The 25,029-nt window shown below is 38.1% G+C and overlaps 1 protein-coding gene across 8 annotated transcripts in view; it reads left to right on the forward strand.

Moving 5' to 3' along the window:
- Positions 1-25,029, forward strand: part of PPP3CC (protein phosphatase 3 catalytic subunit gamma) — an 87,530-nt gene that overhangs the window by 19,010 nt on the left and 43,491 nt on the right. For all 8 annotated transcript variants that reach the window (XR_002338570.1, XR_002338571.1, XR_002338572.1 and 5 more), the window contains exons 2-4: positions 14,592-14,789; positions 15,132-15,256; positions 23,438-23,549. Coding sequence is in view for 5 of the 8 variants with exons in the window: in XM_005657236.3 (XP_005657293.1) it covers positions 14,592-14,789; positions 15,132-15,256; positions 23,438-23,549 (435 nt within the window). In the remaining 3 variants the exon portion in view is untranslated. The remainder of the gene's footprint in view (positions 1-14,591; positions 14,790-15,131; positions 15,257-23,437; positions 23,550-25,029) is intronic.

Here is a 25,029-nt window from a genome sequence, read left to right on the forward strand (position 1 = left end):
AACCTCCATGTGCCATGGGAGCGGTCCTAGAAATGGCAAAAAAGACAAAAAAAAAAAAAAAAAAAAAAAAAAGCTGCTAGTGGAGACCTCTACATCCTCCTCTCCTCTTTTCTCTTGGCCTATACTGACTATAATCCTAAAATGTTTCCTCTAAAGTGCAGACTGATATTGGGCCTCAGTGCAATATTTCTCTGCTGAAATACTGATAGTTTTTTGTTTTTATTAATTTCATAAAAACATCTGGATCTTATCATTTTCAATGCTGTGCTTTTTCACTGAGTGTCTGAGATGGTCTTCTCTTTCCCTTGCCATGTAGAATTTTTGTCTTTTTTTTTTTTTTTTTTTTTAACTGATGGTCCCAACAGCCCATTCATTGTTTCGCGCATCGCTTACTCTTGAACGAGGTGAATTATACCTGGGCTAAAATTCCTCAAAGCCTCGCTTAGCTGGGATTATTGACTAGCTACTCTGTTGGAGGACAAGGATTCCAAGAGACCAAGGCAGAAACTGAAAGTCATTTTTCCTGAAGTTTGTTGGTTAAAGCAAATCACTAAGGCTAGGTTGGATTCTAGGGTAAGGGAATTAGACTCCACTTCTTGATAAGTGAGGGTCGAGCTCACATTGTGGAAGAACACATGGAGTGGCAAATTTTGCTGCAGCCATTTTTGGGAAATAAAATCTGCTGCAGGAGTTCTCTGGTGGCCTAGTAGTTAAGGATTCAGCGTTGTCATTGCTGTGGCCTGGGTTTGATCCCTGGCCCAGGAACTTCTACATGCCACGGGTCTGATCCAAAAAAAAAAAATCTGCTACAGAAATGTAACAGTAAAATACCTAAAGTTTAACTGAGATTCCAAAAAATTAGAGATTGGTTAAATAAATGATAACATATAAGTAAGTAAATTATGATATCTACCTGTGAGGAAATATTTTGTGACTTTTTTTAAAGGTATCTCTGTGTGTACTTGTGCATTAAGATATTGTCTTGGTCAAGGAGTTCCCATCGTTAAGGTGCAGTGGTTAACGAATTCAACTAGGAACCATGAGGTTGCGGGTTCGATCCCTGCCCTTGCTCAATGGGTTAACAATCTGGCATTGCCATGAGCTGTGGTGTAGGTTGCAGACACGGCTCGGATCCCGTGTTGCTGTGGCTCTGGCTTAGGCTGGCGGCTACAGCTCGGATTTGACCCCTAACCTGGGAACCTCCATGTGCCGTGGGAGCGGCCCAAGAAATGGCAAAAAGACAAAAAAAAAAACAAAACAAAAAAAGATATTGTCGTGGTCAAAATGTTTAGGAGTTCTCTTGTGATTCAGCAGGTGAAGGATCCAGTATTATCACTGTAGCAGCTTGGGCATTGCTGTGGCTTAGTTTCCCCTGGCCCAGAAATTTCCACATGCCACAGGTCAAAACCAAAAAAACCAAATCTTTTTAGTAGCACATAGGACAATACTTAATACAAAGTAGCAGTTTGGTGAAAGTACTTGAGTGAATACCTTGAAGATATTGGTTGAGTTGCCAATCCTTCATAGTTTTTGTTGAGAGTTGTTCTGTGTCTTATTTTCATATGTATTTTAGTTAAAAGTTAATAGGTATTACATCAGGAGTTACTAGTCATTTTAAACTGGAAACCTGACATTTATTTCAAAACAAGTGTTTTTAAGGCATATGCTTTATTTATATCAATGGTTTATTTTCTGCATTTGTATCCTTCTGTTTATTTAGAGGGACAAATCGAAGTTTTTTAACAACTGGCAAATGAGAAAATATTCAGTTTATATGACTTCTCATATAGCATCCTAACTTATTTTGAAACATTTGGGAAGATATCAACTTTAATGTTTCTCTGTAAAAGGTGAATAGATATTCTCATTTTGTATTAGCTTGGAAATAGGATGACCCATTTAAAAATGGGCTCTGATTTAAAGGTATTGTTAGAGGCATTGGCGACTTTGCTTTTTCCCACTTTTAAATAAAGTTAACAGATTCTGTTTTCAGGGAATGGCCAGAGAATATTTCTGCTCTCATATGCTCTGACACAATTTTGCTACTCTCCATCAATAGGTAGACACTGTTTCTTATTCCTTGACACACTAGGCAGCCTCTAACTGCTCCAACCAGTTGAGTATGGTGTAAATGATACAGTGTAACTTCTAAGGCTTAAATATTAAAAGGGTACAGGTTCCTCCTGGCTTTCTCTTTATTTCTTCGAACTCCTGTAAAGAAGTTCAGCCACATGAAGAAGCCACATGTAGATATTCTCACCCAAGACCTGAGCTTAAGCCTCAGCCAATAGCCAGCAGTAATCACTGGACTACTGAGAGAGTGAGCTTTTGGGTGATTCCAGCTCTTAGGCTGGTGAGTGTCCAGAGGAAGCTCCCAGACGCTTAGAGCAGAGACAAGGCAGCCCCACTGTTTCCACTGTCTGAATTCATGGTTCACAGAATCTCTGAGAGATAATAATAATAATTGTTGTTTCAAGCCATTAAATTTTTTTGGGGGTGGGGAGGGTTTGGCTGGGTCCATAGCATGTGGAAGCTCCCCCACCAGGGATGAAACCCATACCATAGCATCCAAGCCGCTGCAGTGCCAACACTGGATCCTTAATTTGCTGTTGTGTTAGTTTCTGATGTATAGCAAAGTGATTCAGTTTTACATATATTTTATATTCATATTCTTTTCCATTATGGTTTATTATAGGACATTGGATATACTTCTTTGCACTGTACAATAGGACTTTGTTGTTTATTTTACGTATGTTGGCAGCATTCCATTGTATGTATATACACCACATTTTATTTATCCATTCATCTGCCAGTGGACGTTTATGTTGTTTCTGTGTCTTGGCTATTATAAATAAGCTGCTATGAACTTTGTGGTGCATGTATCTTTTGAATTAGTTTTCTCTGGATATATGCCCAGGAGTTGGATTGCTGGATCATATGGCAACTCTATTTTTAGTTTTTAAAGGAACCTTCATACTGTTTTACGTAGTGTCTGCACCAATTTACATTCCCACCAAGAGTTTTTTTTTTTTTTTTTTTTTTTTTTAACTTTTTTCCATGTCTCTCCAGTATTTGTTATTTCTAGACCTTTTAATGATGGCCATTCTGACCAGTGTGAGGTAATACCTCAATGTAGTTTTTTTTTTTTTTTTTTTTTGTCTTTTTGCCATTTCTAGGGCCTCACCTGCGGCATATGGAGGTTCCCAGGCTAGGGGTCCAATCAGAGCTGTAGCCGCCGGCCTACACCTGAGCCACAGCAACTCGGGATCTGAGCCGTGTCTTCGACCTACACCACAGCTCATGGCAATGCCAGATCCTTAACCCACTGTGATAGGCCAGGGATCGAACCCGCAACTTCATGGTTCCTAGTTGGATTCGTTAACTACTGAGCCACGACGGGAACTCCACCTCATTGTAGTTTTGATTTGCATTTCTGTAATAATTAGCAATGTTGACAGTTTTCACGTGCCTATTGGCCATCTGTATGTCTTTGGAGAAATGTCTAGGTCTTCTGCCCATTTTTTGCCTGGGTTGTTTGGTTTTTTGTTGTTGTTGAGTTATATGGATTGTTTGTATATTTGGAAATTAAGCCTCTGTCAGTTGCATCATTTGCAACTATTTTCTTCCATTTTGTAGTTTGTCTTTTCATTTTGCTTATGGTTTCCTTTGCTGTGTAAAAGCTTGTATGTTTGATTAGATTCCATTTGTTTATTTTTGCTGTATTTCTGTTGCTGTGGGAGAGTGACCTAGGAAAACATTGGTACAATTTATGTCAGATAATGTTTTGCCTGTTATCTCTTCTAGGAGTTTTATGATATATGTCTTATGTTTAAGTTGTTAAGTCGTTTTGAGTTTATTTTTGTGTTTGGTGTGAAGAAGTGTTCTAACTTCATTAATTTACATGTGGCTGTCTAGCTTCCCAATACCACTTGCTGAAGAGACTGTGTTTTCTCCATTGTATATTCTTGCCTCCTTTGTTAAAGCTTAATTGACTACAGGTGTGTGGGTTTATTTATGGACTCTCTATTCTATATCATTGATCCATATTCTGTTTTTGTGCTAATACCATGCTGTTTTGATTACTGTAGCTTTGTAGTATTGTCTGAAGTCTGGGTTACTAAGTTTTAATGTAATTTGTTGCACAGCAATAGATAAAATTAATACATTCAAGTTCTAGAAGTCTATAATAGAGAAATAAAGATTTGCACAAAGACTTATGAGAATGTTCACTGCAGTATTACTTATAATAGTAGATAAAATTTTTTTAAAGAAAACAGCCCTAAAAAAAAGAAAACGTTTAAAATATGATGTAGTCCCGGAGTTCCCGTTGTGGCGCAGTGGTGAACGAATCCGACTAGGAACCATGAGGTTGCGGGTTCGATCCCTGCCCTTGCTCCGTGGGTTAACGATCCGGCGTTGCCGTGAGCTGTGGTGTAGGTTGCAGACGCGGCTTGGATCCCGCGTTGCTGTGGCTCTGGTGTAGGCCGGTGGCTACAGCTCCGATTCGACCCCTAGCCTGGGAACCTCCATATGCGCGGGTGCGGCCCAAGAAATAGCAACAACAACAACAACAAAAATAAAATCAAATAAAATAAAATATGATGTAGTCCCCTCCAATAAAATTTTAAAAAGATCATGATACACCCATTATTTCCTACAGAAATTGTTTCTTATATTTTCAAAAAGAAAATTTAAAGAATTATTATAAGTCAATTCTATTATAATGGTTATCATAATTCATTGAATTATATGCTTATATAAAAATGTTTAAGAAAAAAAGGATGTATCTGTTAAAGGACATGCCCAGAATGTATAAGAACTTAACTTTTATCAGTCAATGGAAAATATATCTTGAATAAATTTTTTTTTGCTTTTTAGGGCTGCAGCTGAGGCATATGGAAGTTCTCAGGCTAGGGGTTGAATCAGAGCTACAGCTGCCAGGCTACACCACAACCGCAGCTATGCAGGATCTGAGCTGCATCTGCAACCTATACCACCACTCATGGCAATGCTAGATCTTCCACCAAGGGATGCTGGGAATCAAACCCGCATCTTCAGGGATACTAGTCAGATTCATTTCCACTGCACCACAATGGAAACTCCTTGAATGAGTTTTTAAATAGATGAAAGAATTGATTGATTAGGCATGTCAAAAGAAGATAGCCAGATGGCCAATAAACAAGTGGAAAGGGGCTCAGTATCACTACTCACCAGGAAAGTATAAATTGGAACCACAAAGAGATACAAGTAGACTCTCAGTATAATGGGATAAAATTTAAAAGATGACCAATACTAAGTGTTGACAAGGAGTAATTGGAACCCTCACACCTCACTAATGTGAGTAAAGTGGTATAAGCTTTTGGTGAACTGTTTGGCAATACCCGTGCCTCCCCTAACCCTGCAGTCCTAGTCCTGGGTACATACCCAAGAGAAGGGAGTGCTTACACCCACCATAAGATAGGCAGAAGAATGTTCACAGCAGTGTTATTTATAGTAGCTCAAAATTGGAAAGCTTATCTAGTAACATGTTTTGCTGCCCCAGCCTTATTATTAATGCAGTAGTGCTTAGCATGTAGCTATCTGCTTTTCATTTACTATGTACCGTAATGAAAATTTCTATAGAGTTTTCCCCCATTTTCTAATTTTTAAAACATTTTCCAAATTTTTTTTTTCTTTTTGTCTTTTGTCTTTTGAGGGGCACACCCACGGCATATGGAGGTTCCCAGGCGAGGGGTCCAATCAGAGCTGTTGCCACCAGCCTACACCACAGCCATAGCAAAGCCAGATCCAAGTCACGTCTGCGACCTATACCATAGCTCATGTGCCACGACGGGAACTCCCTCCAAAATGTTTTACAAGTTTTTTAAGGAAAAACTTTTTTTCCTTAAATCAGTTCAATTTTAGAACACCAAAAGAAAGAATTTGTTGTAGTTCCCTTTGTGGTGTAACGGAAACAAATCCCACTAGGAACCATGAGGTTGAGCGTTTGATCCCTGGCCTCAGTCAGTGGGTTAAGGATCTGGCATTGCTGTGAGCTGTGAAGTAGGTTGCAGACGTGGCTTGAATCCTGCGTTGCTATGGCTGTGGTGTAGGCCAGCAGCTGTAGCTCTGATTTGACCCCCTAGCCTGGAAACCTTCATATGCTGCAGATGAGGCCCTAAAAAGCAAAAAAAAAAAAAATAAATAAATAAAGGAAGAAATTTGATGCACAGATTGCCTAGGGCATAAATTATAAAAATGACAACTTTTTGGTCTGCATTCAACCCAAATATTCTTGAGTTTCGTTAATTTTTGTTCTAGCTGCACTCGCAGCATATGAAAATTCGTGGGCCAAGGATCAAATTGGAGCCGCAGCTGTGACCTGTGCCATAGCTGTGGCAATGCTGGATCTTCAATCCACTGTACCAGGCCAGGGATCTAACTCTTGCTGCCACAGGGACAGCACCAGATCCTTAACCCATAGTACCGCAGTGGGAACTCTGAGTTTTGTTAATTTTTAACTGCTTTTAGAATCTTACACATGAATTTACCTATTTGAATAGTGGATTTATTTATTTATTTATGACACTGTACTGGTTGTTTGCTCAGATTATCTTTTTTATGCTTTTTTTTTTTTTTTTTTTTGAGTAAAATACGCTAGGGTAGTGTTGTTCACCATAGCTTTCTGAATGGATGGAAATGTTCTATATTTGTGCTTTCCAATATGGCAGTCACTGGGCACACAAAGTTATTGAGCATTGGAATGTGGTCAGTGCAACTGAGAAACTAAATTTTAAACTTTATTTAACTCTAATTTAAATTTAAGTTTAAATAGTCATATGTGGCTAATGGCTACTTCAGTTTCGACAGTATAGCTAAGGATGAATTGAGAAAAATAGAAGAACTTAGAATGAGATGAAATTAGAGGGAAAATATATTTAACATGATTAACTTAGAGCAGTGGTCCTCAAATTGCACATTAGGCTGCACATTAGAATGACCTGGAGAGGAAGTTCCGTGTTGTGGCTCAGCAGGTTACAAACGCTACTAGTATACACGAGGATGCAGGTTTGATCCCTGGCCTTGCTCTCTGGGTTAAGGATGCAGCATTGCTGTGAGCTGTGGTGTAGCTTGCAGACATAGCTCAGAGCTGTTGTTGTTGTGGCTGTGGTGTGGGCCAGCAGCTGCAGCTCTGATTAGACCCCCTGGCCTGGGAACTTCCATGTGCTGCAATAAATAAATAAATAAATAAATAAATAATCACCTGAAGAGCTTTTTGAAATACCAGTTTCTGGGTCACTAATCTAAAACCAGTTGAAACCAAATTCCTAGAAATGGATGAGCACATGATATTTTCAGCAGCTTCCTAGGTTATTCTAATGTATAATCAGGGTTAAGAATCAGTAAATTAGAGCAGTGCTTTTTAATGTGCATCTGAGGATCTTGTTAAAATGCAGATTCTGTTTCAGTAGATCTGAGCCAGGGCTATATATTCTGCATTTCTAACAGGCTTCTGGGTGATTTTTCTATTTTTTGATCCTCCAGACTACACTTTAAGTAGGAGAGAACTTTAGGATGAAAGGTTGAGCAGGAGTCTACCATGTCCGAAATGAAATTTGGTGGCGTAACTGCAGAATTCAACAGTTTTATCTGGCTCAGACTGTTTCTATATGTCTTAACAATGAGAGTACACGTAATATATACCTCAAAGTACTCTGTTGATATTAATGAAGAGGAGTTCCTATCATGGCTCAATGGTAAACAAACCTGGCTAGCATCAGTGAGGATGCGGGTTCCATCTCTGGCCTCGCTCAGTGGGTTAAGGATCCAGTGTTAGTGTGAGCTGTGGTGTAGGTTGCAGACACAGCTTGGATCCTGCATTGCTGTGGCTGTGGCATAGGTCAGTGACTACAGGTCCGATTTGATCCCTAGCCTGGGAACCTCCATATGCCATGGGTGTGATCTAAAAAGACCAAAAAAAAAAAAAAAAAAAAAAATTGATGAAGAACCAGATCGCTTCTGCCAGACAGTGTTTAGGGAAGAGGTTTGGTTTGGTTTAGATAAAATGGTTGGGGAAGAGATTTCTGAAGAGTTAACATTTGAGCAGAGAATTGACAAACTTTAGACTGAGAAAAAATAAAAGATTTAAATAAATTCAGAAATGAAAGAGGAGGTGGTACAACTGATACCAAAGGAATACAGAGGATCTTGAGACTACTGTGAACAGCTATACACTACAAACTGGATAACCCAGAAGAAATGAATGAACTGCTAGAAACATACAATCTACTAAGACTGAATTATGAAGAAGTAGAAAAATCTGAACAGACCAATAATAAATAAGGAGATTGAATCAGTGGTCTAAAACCATCCAAGTAGATGTTAAGTAGGCTGTGGGATTTAAGAGTCTAGAGTTCAAAGGAGAGTTTAGGCTCATCAGTTTTTAGAAGATTTAGGATGAAACTCTTGGCTGTAGTTGTATTTGTACAAACACCTCTCTATAGTGTTGTGTTACAAATCATGTTAATTGCAAAATAAAGTCATTTTTATAATTCTTAGTTTCATTTTTAAAGATAAAATGCTAAATTATTTCCCCCCAATATTTACTGTGAATGTTTATTTATTTTATTTATTTTTTTAGGGCCGTACCCACAGCATATGGAGGTTCCCAGGCTAGGGATCAAATCGGAGCTGTAGCCACTGGCCTATGCCACAACCACAGCAATGCAGGATCCAAGCTGTGTCTGCAACGTACGCCACAGCTCACACTAACACTGGATCCTTAACCCACTGAGCGAGGCCAGGGATGGAACCCGCAACCTTATGGTTCCTAGTCAGATCCAACCTGCATCCTCAGGGATGCTAGTCCTCATGGATGCTAGTCCTCATGGATGCTAGTCAGATTCGTTTCCACTGAGCCACAACGGGAACTCCTTGTTTTGAGACTCTTTAATCCGTTTGTTAACCCTTTCTTGTTGGTTAGGATTGTAGTTTATAAAATAAAAGGCCTACATTGAATATGAAGGAACCACTCCAAGTGACCATATGAAATAACCAATAAAGCAGTAACTTGAGCACTGACACTACTGACATTTTTATTCTTTCATTTAAAAATGCCTAATTTGGATAGTGTAATTTTTTTGAACAAATTAAATGTCTGAAATCACTTTTTAGCTTTGTAATCACTGAGTATCTTTTCTTTGAAATTTGAAATGTTGTGCTGAGAAATGGTTTGGAAAGAGGACAGCTTTATGAATGGAATATTTAAAATGGCAATGCATAGCCACAGAAATAAAGAAGGGAAACTTCCTTGAGTGGTGGTGAGTGGTTTATTTATAATCTGAAAGGATGCAAGAACCAAACCTCTAGGTACTTCATAGTTTAAAGCTTGGATTAGTTGTTAGAAGCTTCAACTTTAGAGTCCAAGTGTTTAGGTTGTATTTTTTATTAGTGAAATCCTGTGTTCCCTTAAAGACAGTTTGAAATTAACTTGTCAGAGATTTGGGTTTAGAAAAAGAGTTATCCACTGTGAAGTGAGTAGTGAAGCCAGCTGAACATTATCTTTTGTATACATTAGACATAATAAAATCTCCAAACTAGTGCTTGAAGACGTATGTATACATAGTAGTCATATTATATATAGTATTTAACTCCACTCTTTTTTTTTTTTTTTTTCTTTTTGTCTTTTTGTCTTTTTGCTATTTCTTGGGCCGCTCCGGCAGCATATGGAGATTCCCAGGATAGGGGTCGAATCAGAGCTGTAGCCACCAGCCTACACCAGAGCCACAGCAACTCGGGATCCGAGCTGCCTCTGCAACCTACACCACAGCTCACGGCAACGCCGGATCGTCAACCCACTGAGCAAGTGCAGGGACCGAACCCACAACTCATGGTTCCTAGTCGATTCATTAACCACTGCGCCACGACGGGAACTCCTAACTCCAGTCTTATCCTTGTTCCCCTAAGTCCATATTTATCCAAACTAGTGTTACTCAAAAGTGTGGTCTGTGGACCACTGTTAGTCCCTGAATTGTTACTAACTGAAATAAATACAGAGATCGAGCATTTAAAAACTTTCATAGCAGTTTGACATTAGTACAACATCTGTGCATGTGATCATTTTTCTAGTTATTTATTTTTATTGCATTTTACAAAGTATGATTTTCCACATTTTGGTGCTAGGATGGGGAGAGGTTTCCACAGGTAGTTTACAAAGCACTACTCTACATCATCTTTTTTCACTCAGAAATTCTAAACTCCTTGTATCCCTGTGGCCACATAGGAGCTGGGGGAAAGGACATGAGGATCAGTAAACTATGATACTGTATTTTAACTGGTGATGAGAGCGCTGATTATCTGTTCGTTTGTGTTTTTACTTAGAATTCCCTTTAACCATTTTCCTTTAACACCAGTTTTAGTGTGCACAAAAGTCACCTTGGGCACCTGTGCGGATGAAAATGCCAGTGTGGATCTCCAAAGGTCCTGATTCCACAAGTCTGAGGCCCAAGAATTGGAATCAGTTGATTCTGATTCATGTTGTTCCGGGATAGGTTGTTTAAATCAGGATACTTGAGGGTAAAAGGAAGCACTATAATAATTACATCAGGACAAAGAAAATAAACTGGGTTACAGATGGTCACTGTATATCCAGGGCGTATTTTTTTAAATGGAGGTTTAAAGTTTAACTGGAAAGTTTCTACTATTTCCTTTCATTAACAGACATAGCTAGATTTCCTTTCATCTTCTCAGGGCTGTTGCTGTTCCCACTATTGTGAATCAACCTCCACTGTAGTGTTTATAGAACTATCCAGTAAAAGAAGGGAAGAGGAATTCAGGGCTTATAAACGTAGCGAGGGGTAACTTGAAGGGAGATAGGACCCACTCCTTTAAAGCTAAGGCTTCTCTTTTCCTGATTTGAAGGATATTGATTTTAAAAATAACTCTTACTGAAAAACTTGGGACTCTTCTGGAACTTTATGTCATGCATGTTGTCCCAAGTCAATCTTAATTCCACTTAGTGTTCCTGGCTCAGCTGCATCCCATTTCTCTTGTTTTTGCTTTCATCTAAGTGACTTGTTTACTTGTTTTTGATTTTTAAATAAATAGCAACTGAAGCATTCTACCGAAAGAAATAATATCTTTCCAAATTCCTTCCTCAGGAGCTCTTTAGATTATTGTCACCTCTACTTATGTAACTTTTATGATATGTATGAAAAATGGATTTCCTATTTTGTAAAGTGTTCTCAGATTACAACTAACACTGGAGGAAACATTTTTATTAGTAACTAATAGTACGGCTGGTAGAAATTGAATAATATCTGTAGATCTCTTATCTCTCATACTACTTGTTATGATACTTTTTTTGTCTGTTCCAACATATTTGATTTTGCATTATCTCACATTGTTTTTGGTTTTTGACCCATTTCTTTGACTTACAAAGTGGGCAATTAAAAACAAGCAGGGGTTCATTTCATATCTGGGAAAGGGCTGATTAACTAGCTGGAAATTGAGAACAAGAGTTTGAAAACCAAGAGAAGGTAAAATTTAGGTATGAAAGGGTAATGGTTAAATCTTCCATTTTTGGAAATGGAAAAAAAATTATTTTTTTGGATTAAGATTTTAGAGGACCTTGGTGGTTTTCTGAAATCATCTCTAAGAAATTAGATTGAATGTAGCTCTTGATTGAGCCTCACGTAAATTTCTGTAAAGAAAGTTTCTCTAAGGCTTATACTCTTAGTTTTAGTAATTCTTTCTACTTTTTTATTACAGGGATTTTTAAACATTACAACAGAGGAGAAAACAGTATTACAAACTTCAAGTAAACATCACTCACCTTCAACAGTTAACTTATTACCAGTTTTTTTCATCTATACTACTGTCCTCCCATTATTTTGAAGCAAATCCCAAATAGCATAAACTTTTGTCTGAAAATATTTCAGTAGAATCTCTACATTTTTATTGTTTAACACAGCCATAGTGCCAGTACCATTAGTATTTTAGTAAAAGTGTAAGTAAACTTGTTCAGGACTAACCTTCACTGTGTCTTATAGACCCACCAGACCAATAATTAAAAGATTCATCATAATATTTTATTTCTGTTTTACTTTATTTTTATTTTTTAAACTGTACTTGTAACATACAGAAGTTCCTAGGGCCAGGGATTGAACCTGAGCAACAGCAGTGACAACACTGAATTCTTAAAACTTCTAGGCCACCAGGCAACTCCATATCTTTGGTTTATTTTAGATGTAGATTATCCTATTAAAATAGTATATTGATATTCCATGTGAATTACATAAATTAAGACTAATTTGTCCTTCAAATTGAGGTCTTTTCGAGAGTGAAAGAAGGACACTATTAAGTTATGCTAGGAGAGAAGTTGAAATATCTAGTACTGTCTTGAGTAAACTGGCGTCTATATCATCCCCTGTCTCAGGGTAATATTGGCTGTTCGGATAGCTACTATGATTTTTTTTCAATTGGCTTTGAATAGTCAAAATGTGTCAATCATAGCTAAGAGCATTGTGAAACTTACCATAGGACTTTCTTTACCTGGAAATAATACAGAATGGTATATGGCTAGGTCAAATCAAAAAATTTTTAAGTGTCTGTAGTTTTCAACTTTTTTTTTTTTTTTTTTTTTTTTTTTTTTTTTTTTTTGCTACACCTATGGCATATAGGAATTCCCAGGTCAGGGATCAAACCTGCACCACAGGAGTTCCTGGCTTGGTGTGGCAGAGTGGAAACGAATCCGACTAGGAACTGTCAGGTTGCAGATTTGACCCCTGGCCTTGCCCAATGGGTTAAGGATCCAGCGTTGCTATGAGCTGTGGTGTAGGTTGCAGACACGGCTTGGATCTGATGTTGCTGTGGCTGTGGTGTAGGACAGCAGCTGTAGCTCCAATTGGACCCCTGGCCTGGGAACATCCATATACCATGGGTGCAGCCCTAAAAAGCAAGAACAAAACAAAACAAAAACCCTGCACCACAGCAGTGACCCAAGCCACAGCAGTGACAATGCCAAATCCTTAACCCACTGAGCCACTAGAGAAGTCCCTCAGTTTGGTTTTTTTGTTTGTTTGTTTGTTTTTGGTCTTTTGTCTTTTTAGGGCTGTACCCATGACATATGGAGGTTTCCATGCTAGGGGTTGAATCAGAGCTGTAGCTGCCAGCCTATGCCACAGCCACAACAACACCAGATTCCAGCCACGTCTTCGACCTACACCACAGCTCACGGCAACACCAGATCCTAAACCTGCTGAGCAAGGCCAGGGATTGAACCCACATCCTCATAGATACTAGTCGAGAACTCCCTCAACATGGTTCTTAATAACACTTCCATAAAGCTAGAGATGGAATCACCAGACATAAATAACAAATTAAAATAAACCCCTCCTTTAAAATTTATGGTTTATAGACTTGTGGCTATTAGATCACAGGGAATCTAAAGTAGACTACAGGGAATGCCTGATGGCTCAGTGGGTTAAGGATTTGGCATTGTCGCTGCTGTGGCTCGAATCATGGCTGTGCCTCGGGTTCAATCCCTGGCCCACGAACTTCATGCCGTAGATGTGGCCAAAAAGTAAATAAATAACGTAGACTACTTTTAAGGTAGGTAAGCAAAGAGATGGCAGCCAGTTTTAAAATAGCAAAAAAATTTTTCTGTTGAAGTTGCTAATTTACCATGTTATGTATAAACTTTATATCCATTATAAACTGAAGTTAGCTGTTAGCGTTTCCAGATTAGGAAATACAACTAGACCTCCTGTATCTGTTCTTCTCAAGTTTTTGCTCTATTACTATAGTAAGTTATTCTCTGGAAGAGCTCCATCCTGTTAGTGGTATTCCTGTTATCAGTAATATTTTAAGCAACTACTTTTTAATAATAATAATATATACATACATACATAAAAACGTCTATGGGAATTCCCATTGTGGCTCAGTGGTCATGAACCCAACTGATATTCATGAGGATGCAGCTTCAATCCCTGGACTTGTTCAGTGGGTTAAGGATCCAGTGTTGCCATGAGCTGTGGTATAGGTCGCAGGTGCAGCTTGGATCTGGCATTGCTGTGGCTGTGGTATAAGCCTGGAAACTTCTATATGCTGCAAACAAACAAAAACACCTATGATTCCCCTGATCAGGAACTGAGGTCAAACTTCCAAGACATGGTTTCATTAGGTCTGCTCTTTGGAAGAAATAAATGCCCATTTAGCGTTGTGATTTCTTTTCCTTAATTTTTTAAAACCATAGTTTCATTTCTAACACCTTTTCCATAGATGAAAGATACTCATATCGTCTAGTCCTCGTCTCACTCTTAGCTTATTTGCTGAACAACACCTAGTCTTTCATGTTTATATGTAAAACATTATAATTTATACACACACATATATCTTTTAAATACCTTTGACTTAACTGTGGCCTTTAGAAAATTAGAATTGATCATCTATAATATATAGTTATTTAGATTATTTTTTCCCCTTGTGGTTCTGGTGCTGTGGATGTGAAATCATGGTGATGTATTAGGTTTTATTTGTTACATAAAAGAAGTGTGTTTATGGTTATTCTCTATACCATTAACTGTTTAAGTTGTTTTTCTCTCTCCTCCCAGCTGTCCCCTTTCCTCCAACCCAGCGGCTTACTTTGAAGGAAGTATTCGAGAATGGAAAACCTAAAATAGATGTTTTGAAAAACCATTTGGTGAAGGAAGGGCGACTGGAAGAGGAAGTAGCCTTAAAGATAATCAATGATGGGGCTGCCATCCTGAGACAAGAGAAGACTATGATAGAAGTAGATGCTCCAATCACTGGTATGAGAAGTATTTGCATGGTGGTACTTAGATTTGAGCTAATTTGAGAAATGATAGCTACAAATAACCAACTAAAATGTGTGATGATTATTCTGGGAATTGCAAGCAGTCTTAGAATTGTTTAGTATGTTTGTTATTAATTGAAGAAATACAATTTACAATGTCTAATATTTCCAGTAGGACTCTTCAGTATTGGTAGATGGACTGCAGTTATTGAGCAGTCCAGTCAAAAGCTGGAGTGATTTAAGTTAAAAGTTAAACTGCGGTCCTATTGGTGTAATGCCCTTTCTCTTCTGACATCATTTTTCACCTTACCCACCCTACGTCCTTTTTTTTTCCTAGTATGTGGTGACATTCATGGACAATTCTTTGACTTGATGAAGTTGTTTGAAGTTGGAGGTTCACCTAGTAACACACGCTACCTCTTTCTGGGAGACTATGTGGACAGAGGCTATTTCAGTATAGAGGTAAAAATTAAACTACATGTGTTGGAACTATCATATTGTCTTTAAATGTTTTTTCCTTTCCATTCTTCAGTAGAAGAAATTAAAATAAGAACACTGGCAGAATTTATAAACTTTATTACTTTCAATAATTAAAGTGATAGAGATACGTTTTAATTGATATAAAAAATCTATTCGTTTTGTTAACCACTAAAAATCTGGCATATAGAAGGCTTTATTAACCCAGCTTTGCAAATAAGTTAAGTGTTTACTAACCTTTCCTCTTTGTAGATTTTATATAGGCTGTATATAAATGACATAAATGGCTATTTACCCTAAACAGGGTTTGGATTAGCTCACCTTAATTATAAAACCATAAGCTGCTGGGCTACATTTAATACTTAGATTAACTGCCAGTGCTAAATAAGCAGACACTTAGCATATTTTAGGAATAATTTCTGATATTATTGCATTTAGTAAATGCTTGATAAATGTTTATTGAAAGAAAAAAATGATTATGGTTAATGATGTTAATGAAAACTCACAATTTACTTTTATGTATTTTGAGAATTGTTTGATGAAAGGAAAATGGTTAGAATTAAGATAAAGTATAGGCATTTATGTGTAAAAGATAAAACTATTTTAAAACCTAATGTAAGGACTTGAGTACAGTGGAACCACAGCACATTCATATTTAATAACCATTGATTCAGCTGTACATGCTTGGCAAATAAAAGAGAGGTAACATAAAATAGTGCAGGGAATCTAGAGGATAATGAGAGCAAAAGAATGTATGTATGTGCGACTGGGTCACTTTGCTAAAAGTAGGAAAATTGATGGAACACTGTAAACCAACTATTTTGGAAAAAATAAAAATCATTTAAAAACAAAATAATATAGTGCAGGAATCAAATTTATAACTGTGAGGAGTAAGCATGAGATGAGAAATTGAGTCTGCTTGCTGTTCTTGCAGTCTTTAGTTCTGCCTCTCCCTTGTAGTGAGGGACTCTCCTGGTACCAAGTGTGTTTCTGGAGGTTCACAAATTATTGTTCATGCAGCGTCACTCCTAAATACAAGTCAGCTGTATTACCTGATACTCAAGAGAAACAGCTGTGGTTCTAAAGCTGCCAGAAAAGTAAAGGACAAGAGAAATACAGCTTACTTTTTATTTAGATAGGCAGCCTAAATTCATGACTCAGCAACATTCAGTGTTACCTTGCTAGTGTCTCAAATTCATTTAGTGTCATCTGTGAGGATGACAGAAGCTAAGAAAATAAGCTCATTTTCCCTGCTGCTCTGTAAATTCCCAAGATGTCTAAATTGGTACCTAAAAGGGGTAGAGATCATACCTACAGACAATATCATTAAAAGCTTCCCTGTATCTATTCACATACTGTTTCAACAGACAGTATGTCAAAAGTATGGGTGTTTGAAAGTCACTCTAAATGCTTAGTTCTTTGAGTGTTTTAGTAGCATGAGGAGGTTTCAGAGGCTGAAGAGAAAAATACAGTGCTTTTAGTTGGTCATTTTACTTAATGAGACAACTTTTAAAATTATAGTTGTAAATCATATTCTCTTCCATCATGTTCCATCATGAGAGATTGGATATAGTTCCCTATGCAGGACCTCCTTGCTTATCCACTCCAAATGCAATAGTTTGCCTCTTCTAACCCCAAACTCCCAGTCCATCCCACTCACTCCCCCTTCTCCTTGGCAACCACAGGTCTTAAAACAACTTTTAAAATGATAAATATTGTGCCAAATCATCATCTAATTAACTCACACACTTTTTTTTTTTTTTTTCTTTTTGCCATTTCTTGGGCCGCTCCCGCGGCATGTGGAGGTTCCCAGGCTAGGGGTCGAATCGGAGCTGTAGCCACCGGCCTACACCAGAGCCACAGCAACGCGGGATCCGAGCCACGTCTGCAACCTACACCACAGCTCATGGCAACGCCGGATCGTTAACCCGCTGAGCAAGGGCAGGGATCGAACCCGCAACCTCATGGTTCCTAGTCGGATTCATTCACCACTGCGCCACGACGGGAACTCCAACTCACACACTTTAAAAATCATTTCAGCACATCAGTATCTTCACAATACAGACATAGTCTACAATAATTTTAAATATCTTTTTAAAAATTTATTTATTTATTTGTCTTTTTGCCATTTCTTGGGCCGCTCCCACGGCATATGGAGGTTCCCAGGCTAGGGGTCTAATCAGAGCTGTAGCCACCAGCCTGCACCAGAGCCACAGCAACTCGGGATCCGAGCCACGTCTGTGACCTACAACACAGCTCACGGCAACGCCGGATCATTAACCCACTGAGCAACGGCAGGGATCAAACCCGCAACCTCATGGTTCCTAGTCGGATTTGTTAACCACTGCGCCACGACAGGAACTCCATATGTATTTATTTTTGCTTTTTAGGGCTGCACCCATGGCATATGGATGTTCCCAGGCTAGGGGGTGGAATCAGAGCTACAGCTGTCAGCCTGCACCACAGCTCACAGCAATGCCAGATCCCGGACCCACTGAGTGAGGCTGGGGATTGAACCCACATCCTCATGGATACTGTTTGGATTCATTTCCGCTGGCCACAACTTGAACTCCTACAACAATATTTGCACGCACACACCATATTCAGAGTATTTTGCATTACATAATTTTTCCCTCACACATCAACAAATGTTTCCTGAGTGCCAACTTTATGGTAGGCTCTGAGGATAAAATAATGAATAGGATTCATGGTCTCTAAAGGAGCTGACAATCTAATAGAAAAGATACACTTATGAATAGATTGTTCTGTATAATATGAAAATACCTGTTTAATTATTAGCGATATTCTTCTTTTTTTTGTCTTTTGTCTTTTTTGGGGCCGCACCCACGCCATATGGAGGTTCCCAGGCTAGGGGTCTAATCAGAGCTGTAGCTGCCAGCCTATGCCACAGCAATGCAGAATCTGAGCTACATCTGTGACCCACACCACAGCTCATGGCAATGCCGGATCCTTAACCCACTGAGCGAGGCCAGGAATCGAACCCGCAACCCCATGGTTCCTAGTCAGAGTCGCTTCTGCTGTGCCATGACAGGAACTCCAGCAATATTCTTCATATTAGGACTGAGCACATATTTGTATTAGTATCTGACACATAGGCACTCAATGTTTGTTGATTTGATGTTAATAAATCATAGTTTGTATTTAGCTTTATCCAGTTATTTGATGTTTGGCTAACTTAGAGCATTTTTCTGGAATAGCTTAAGAGATGAATGAATCAAAACTTTAAAGTGACAATGCTAAATAGTAACTGAACTGTAGGATATATCTCTTGTTAGTTGAAAGACACTTACTTATAAACCACTAAGATTATAGATTTTTGTAAGCTACAGCTTAGTCCAATATGATACAAATGTATACTTGAACAATAATTTTTATCAATGTCCTTGATAAATGTGATATTTTGTCAAATGGAGGGAAAAAAGGTAATGGAACCCTATTACAATTTTTTGTTATAAATAGTCATTTTGGATAGAAAAATTGGGGAATGCAGTATCTAAAAAAACAAAAACTTTTTTTGGTCTGTTTTTTGCCTTTTGAGGGCTGCTCCCGCGACACATGGAGGTTCCCAGGCTAGGCGTCCAATCGGAGCTATTGCTGCCAGCCTATGCCAGAGCCACAGCAATGAGGGATCCGAGTCACATCTGCAACCCACACCACAGCTCACGGCAATGCCAGATCCTTAACCCACTGAGCAAGGGCAGGGGTCGAACCCACAACCTCATGGTTCCTAGTTGGATTCGTTAACCACTGAGCCATGATGGGAGCTCCAAAAACTTTTATTTTTCTGTTTAAGAAAATTTTTTTTGTGGCCTCACATGCAGCATATGGAAGTTCCCAGGCCAGGGATTGAATCCAAGCCGCAGCCGTGACATATGCCACAGCTGTGGCAATGCTGGATCCTTTAAGCCACTGTGCTGGACAGGGGGGTTGAACCTGTACCTCAGTAGTGACCGAGCTGCTGCAGTCAAATTCTTAACCCATTGTGCCACAGTGGAAACTCCACAAAAACTTTTATGAGATAATTACCTTTAACATTTTGTTGTATTCCTCAGCCTTTTTTCTTCTTTTGTGTGTGTGTGTGTATAATTTTTTTAAAAGAAAGTTGAGATCATTTTGTGCTTTATCTTGTAGTCTTTTTTTTTTTTTTTTTTTGGAGTCTTCCCCCACTTGCACTCAACATTATATTGAGAGCATTTTTCTCTATAAAAATTTCTCCAAAAGCATGGTTAATGATATAAATGCCATAACTTATTTCACCATTTTTCTGTTGTTGGAGATAGATTTGTAGCAGGTACTACTTATTGGCTGTCTTTTCTCTCCTTTTTCCCTACTCACAAAGTCCCGTTTTGTTCAGATAAATGGGATTGGGGGTTCAGGGAGAACTTTTAATTTAAGGAAGGGAAGGCCATTATCCCAGTCCCAGGGAATGAATTCTGGTTGGTCTGAACCAGGCATGGCATTCTGTCCCCTGTCACCAGTGATTTGTGTAGGGTAAAAGTGGGATTCTCTTTCACCCAGTGATGTATAAAGGGAGCAGTGTTGTTGCCATGTGTGCTTTTGAAAATTTTTCTTTCCAGATGTAAAGACTCTTGCAAGGTAAAAGTTTTTGGACCCCCATCCCACTATATCATTTGTTCAAGTGTGAGTGTGTGTATTGTAGCGGCTACTTTGTGATCGTGAGGAGGTGCTGCAACTAAGAATGAGAAGCAGACCTGCTATGAATTGCAGATGTAGAGAGGGCATGATTTCTTGTTGAAGATGTTGAACTAGTACACTAAACCTGTACATCTTACCTCCAGACTGCTTCTTTTCTGAGATAATTAAATGTCTTTATAACTTAAACAACAGGTACTATAAGTGGACAACATTGTTTTCCAGTTATTTCCATTCTGCATATTGCTGCAGTTAACATATTTTTGAACACATCTTTAATAGCATTTTTGATATTTCCTTAGGCTGGATTCTTATAACTAAGAGAGCTGGTTGAAAGAATGTGAGCCTTTTTAAGATGTTTGATACCAGTTGCCAAATCATTTTCACAGAACTTTATTTCACTTTTTTTCTTTTCATACTTTAATAATTTCTCTTTCCCTAAGCCTGTTTGAGAGAATCAAGACATGATGGGTTTTTTTTCACCCCAGAGCAAGCACTGATCTTTCCTGAATCAATGTGGGCTTTGATTAGTACAACAAGGATTGAAACAGATGTCACTGATAAAACAGAATAGTAAAGTTTCACTTTTTTCTGAGCCTTTTGATGTTTCTTCTTCATTTCTACCCATTATTGAAGTACTTCCTCTGTGGTAGGGTAAGCTAAATTTTAGTTTCCTTTCACTGATTTTGAAATAAAAGGAAGGATTAAAAGGAACATTTTTAGCATAGAATATGTAATACTAAATGTGCAGAAGCCACCAAAGAGAAAATGTTGTCAGATGTCAATGTGATGTAAATGTTATCAGGTGAGCCACTAATGAACAATTATTGACATATAGAAATGATTCTTGAAGTGGAGTAAGAATTCTTTTCATAGAAATCCCAAAAGTAATTGAGTATCTGGACAGATCTTCTGATGGTCATGACCTTAATTGGCATGTACAAGAATCGCAGGAGTTGCATCCAAATGTATAATATAAGGAAATAAAACTTGAGATTAGAGGCGGAGAACTATATCAACCAAATAACACTGTAGCATGGGTATGCATAGTGCTTTCATATCTCATTACTTCAGAAAGGTTAGTTGGTCATTTCAGGAGGCAGAAATAAAGACCCTAAGGAAAGATATATCATGTTGGGACAGGTAAGTATAGAAAAGACAAAATGCTTTCTGTGTTTATATGTGAATTTAGTGTAATTTTTCCTTGGAATATTTTGCGCAAGTTGATATGTTGACAATGAAAGTCTACCAAAAAAAGAAAAAAGCCATCCAAGTATATTTGTATGTGTCTATTTAGATTTTATGATGTTTATCTTGCAATGTCTGTCTCAAATAAAATGTGTATATTTTTTATCCTATAATTTTATTTTTAAGAAACTATACTGCACATGAACAATGATATGTGAATGACAATAATATTTGTCACAATAATTGAAGAGTTCTACTGGCATTTAATGAGCAGTGTCCAGGAATACAATATATCTTGCAACAAAAAATTGTGCTTGTTAATTGTATCTGTGTTGAGAGACATTGTTAAATTCTGGGGATTTGGAGATGAACAAGCAAAGTCAAGTCCTGTTTTCTAGTAAGAGAGACAGCGTCTTTTTAAAATTGTTTTTTAATTTAATTTTTTTGCAAGCACATGTTGCTGGACTGTAAAACCCCCAGAGGAGAGCAAGATACCTTCAGACACTAGTGCTCTCCTCCATGTTTTCTTTTTTATTTTCATTAAAGTATAATTGACTTACAATGTTGTGCCAATTTCTGGTGTACAGTAAAGTGACCCAGAAATACATATATATACATTTTTTTTCTTATATCTTCTCTCAAGGTCTATCCCAAGAGATTGGATATAGTTCCCTCTGCTGTACAGTAGGACCAAGAGAGACATCTTATATTTTAGTGTCCATGAAAATCAAATCAGGGTAAGGGCTGAGGGGAGACAGGAGTAGCTAATTTAGTTGCAGATCCCCGGAAATCCTAGCTGAAGCAGTAACCTTTGAACAGACACTTGAATGATCTGAGGGAATGAGCCATGCATAGATGGAGGCAAGGAAAGTACATTCCAGGCAGAGGATATACCAAGTATAACCCCCTTTTTCAGTGTCTTTCTGGCTATTTCCTGGCTGTTCTTGAATGTTTGTTTTTCCATATAAATTTTATTATCAACTTGTCTAACTCCATAAAATAGCTTACTGGGTATTTTTATTGGAACTGTGATGAGTTTATAAACTAGAAAGAACTAATCTTTTCATGCTGAATCATCCAGTCTGAGAACAGGGGAATGTCTTTTCATTTGTTCATGACTACTTTTGTGTCTTTTAGGAGTGTTATAAGTTTTTCCTGGTATGAGTTTTGTACATTTCTTGCCAAATTAATTCCTGTGTATTTAACCTTCTTTTCTGCTCTTGTAAATGGAGTTTTGTCTATCATTGTGTCCTTATTGTTTATGTACATGAAAGTACATAACTTTCAGGGTTTTGGGGTGTTTTTTGTTTTTGTTTTTGTTTTTTTGGCTGTGCCTGGGGCATATGGAAGTTCCTAGGCCAGGGATCAAACCCTCACCACAGCGCAACCTCAGCCACTGCGTGACAATGCTAGATGCTTAACCCCCTGAGCCATATGGGAACTCCTGAGATTTTGAATGTTAATTTTATATCCTATCATGTTACTGAATTTTTTATTAGTTTAGTTAGTTGTGTCATTGATTTTTTTGGGAGTTCTTCAGGTATGCCATTATATTATCTGCAAATAGAGATAGTTTTATTTTTTTACTCATTTTTAAGCCTCTAATTGATTTCTTTTGTCTAATTCAATTGGCTAATACTTTTAGTGCAATGTTGAGTAGTGGCAGTAATAATGGATATCCTTGCCTCATTCCTGATTTTTAGTGGAAATATCTCTCATGTTTCTCCATGAAGTAAAATGTAAGTTTGAGAACTAGGGTTTGTATGTAGATGGCCTTGTCATAGAGTTCTAGATATATGGTTAGAACACAGGAACAGAAAGTAAGAAGAGATTCCTATGAAGGCTGCTGTTTTGTGATCTTTCAAATTCTGGGGCAACAGCCAATCTCATTCAAAAGCTGGAATTCTTGGAGTTCCTATTATGGCTCGATGGGTTATGAACCCAACTAGTATCCATGAGTATGTAGGTTCAATCCCTGGCCTCTCAGTGGGTTAAGGATATGGTGTTTGCCATGAGCTGTGGTGTGGCTACTCGGATCTGGCATCGCAGTGACTGTAGTTCTGATTCAACCCCTAGACCAGGAACTCCATATGCTGCAGCTTCAGCCCTAAAGAGGGAAAAAAAAAAAAGCTGCAATTTTTCAGCTGTTTGAACCGAAACTTTGAGTTCAAACTGAACTTTTAATTGTTTCAGCTTGGGAGTAGCAAAGAGATTGTGCCATTACAAGTCATTTGAATTTATATAAACTGTCTTTATGTGTTGTGATCAAAAATAAAAATTTTTTTCCTTGTGTTTGTCTTGTAGTGTGTGCTGTTTTTATGGAGTTTAAAGATTAATCATCCCAAAACATTGTTTCTGCTTCGAGGAAATCATGAATGCAGGCATCTTACAGAATATTTCACCTTCAAACAGGAATGTAAGTATAATCACTTCTCTAGAACTTGTGTAGTTGCCCTTTAGCTAGTCCCAAAGTGAATTAAACACAAAGAAAAAAGAAACTTAGGAAGGAAGGAAGAAATGGACCTCAAATGCTTCCTGTTCTTTTTTTTTTTTTTTTTTTTTTTTCTTTTAAGAAGCTACATTCCACCTTTTAAGACATTTGTTTTGAAAATAGTTTTTGAGTTTCCCTCTGCGTAATACATTTGGGATATTTGGAAAACATTAAAAAATCCAGAGAAGATAAAAATTGTCCACAACCACACCACTTTAAAATAATAACTATTATCTCACTATTTGGGATACAGTCTTCTTTTTTTTTTTCTGTATACTTAAAAACTGATCATGGGAGTTCCCGTCTTGGCTCAGTGGTTAACTAGTCCGACTAGGAACCATGAGGTTGCGGGTTCGATCCCTGGCCTTGCTTAGTGGGTTAAGGATCCGGCGTTGCCGTGAGCTGTGGTGTAGGTTGCAGAAGTGGCTCAGATCCCGCATTGCTGTGGCTTCTGGTATAAGCCAGCGGCTACAGTTCCGATTGGACCCCTAGCTTGGGAACCTCCATATGCCGCGGGAGCAGTCCTAGAAATGGCAAAAAGACAAAAAACAAAAAACTGATCATGAAATCATTCAAATATATTTACATCTATATAGTCATTCCTTGATATCCATGGGAATTGGTCCACGACCCCCCCCCCCATCCCCGCAGATACCAGAATCCACAGATTTGCAAGTCTCATACAAAATGGCTTGGTATTTTCATACAACCTTCCAATATTCTCTTGTATACTTTACATCATCTCTGGATTACTCGTAATATCTAATACAATGTAAACACTATGTAAATAGTTGTAAGTACATTGTTAATGCTATGTATTAGTTACTGCCCTGCTGCAAATTTAAGTTTTATGTGTTGGAACTTTTGGGATTTTTTTTTTTTTTGGGAATATTTTAGATCCACAGTTGGTTGAATCTGTGAATTCAGAACCTGCAGATATGGAAGGCCAACTGTATATGTTTTTAAAATAAAATTGAGCTCTTATTATATGTACTAATTAATAATTGCTCTTTTCACATTGTATAATAGCATTTTTCCATATCATTAACTTTTTTTTCCTTTTATGGCTATACAACTGGCATATGAAAGTTCCTGGGCTAGGGGTTGAATTGGAGCTGCAGCTACCAGCCTTCACCAAAGCCATGGCAATGCCAGATCCAAACTATAACTGTGACCTACACTGCAGCTTGCAGCAACACTGAATCCTTAACCCACTGAGTAAGGCCAGGGACTGAACCTGCATCCTTACAGATACTCTGTCGGGTTCTTAACCCACTGAGCCACAACAGGAGCTCCTAATTTTTTTTTTTTTTCTTTTTTGACTATCCTGCAGCATATGAAGTTCCCAGGCCAGGAATTAGATCCAAGCTATGGTTGTGACCTAAGCCACAGCTGCAGCAACACC

Source organism: Sus scrofa, chromosome 14 (assembly GCF_000003025.6).
Source record: "Sus scrofa isolate TJ Tabasco breed Duroc chromosome 14, Sscrofa11.1, whole genome shotgun sequence".
NCBI classification, from domain to species: domain Eukaryota; kingdom Metazoa; phylum Chordata; class Mammalia; order Artiodactyla; family Suidae; genus Sus; species Sus scrofa.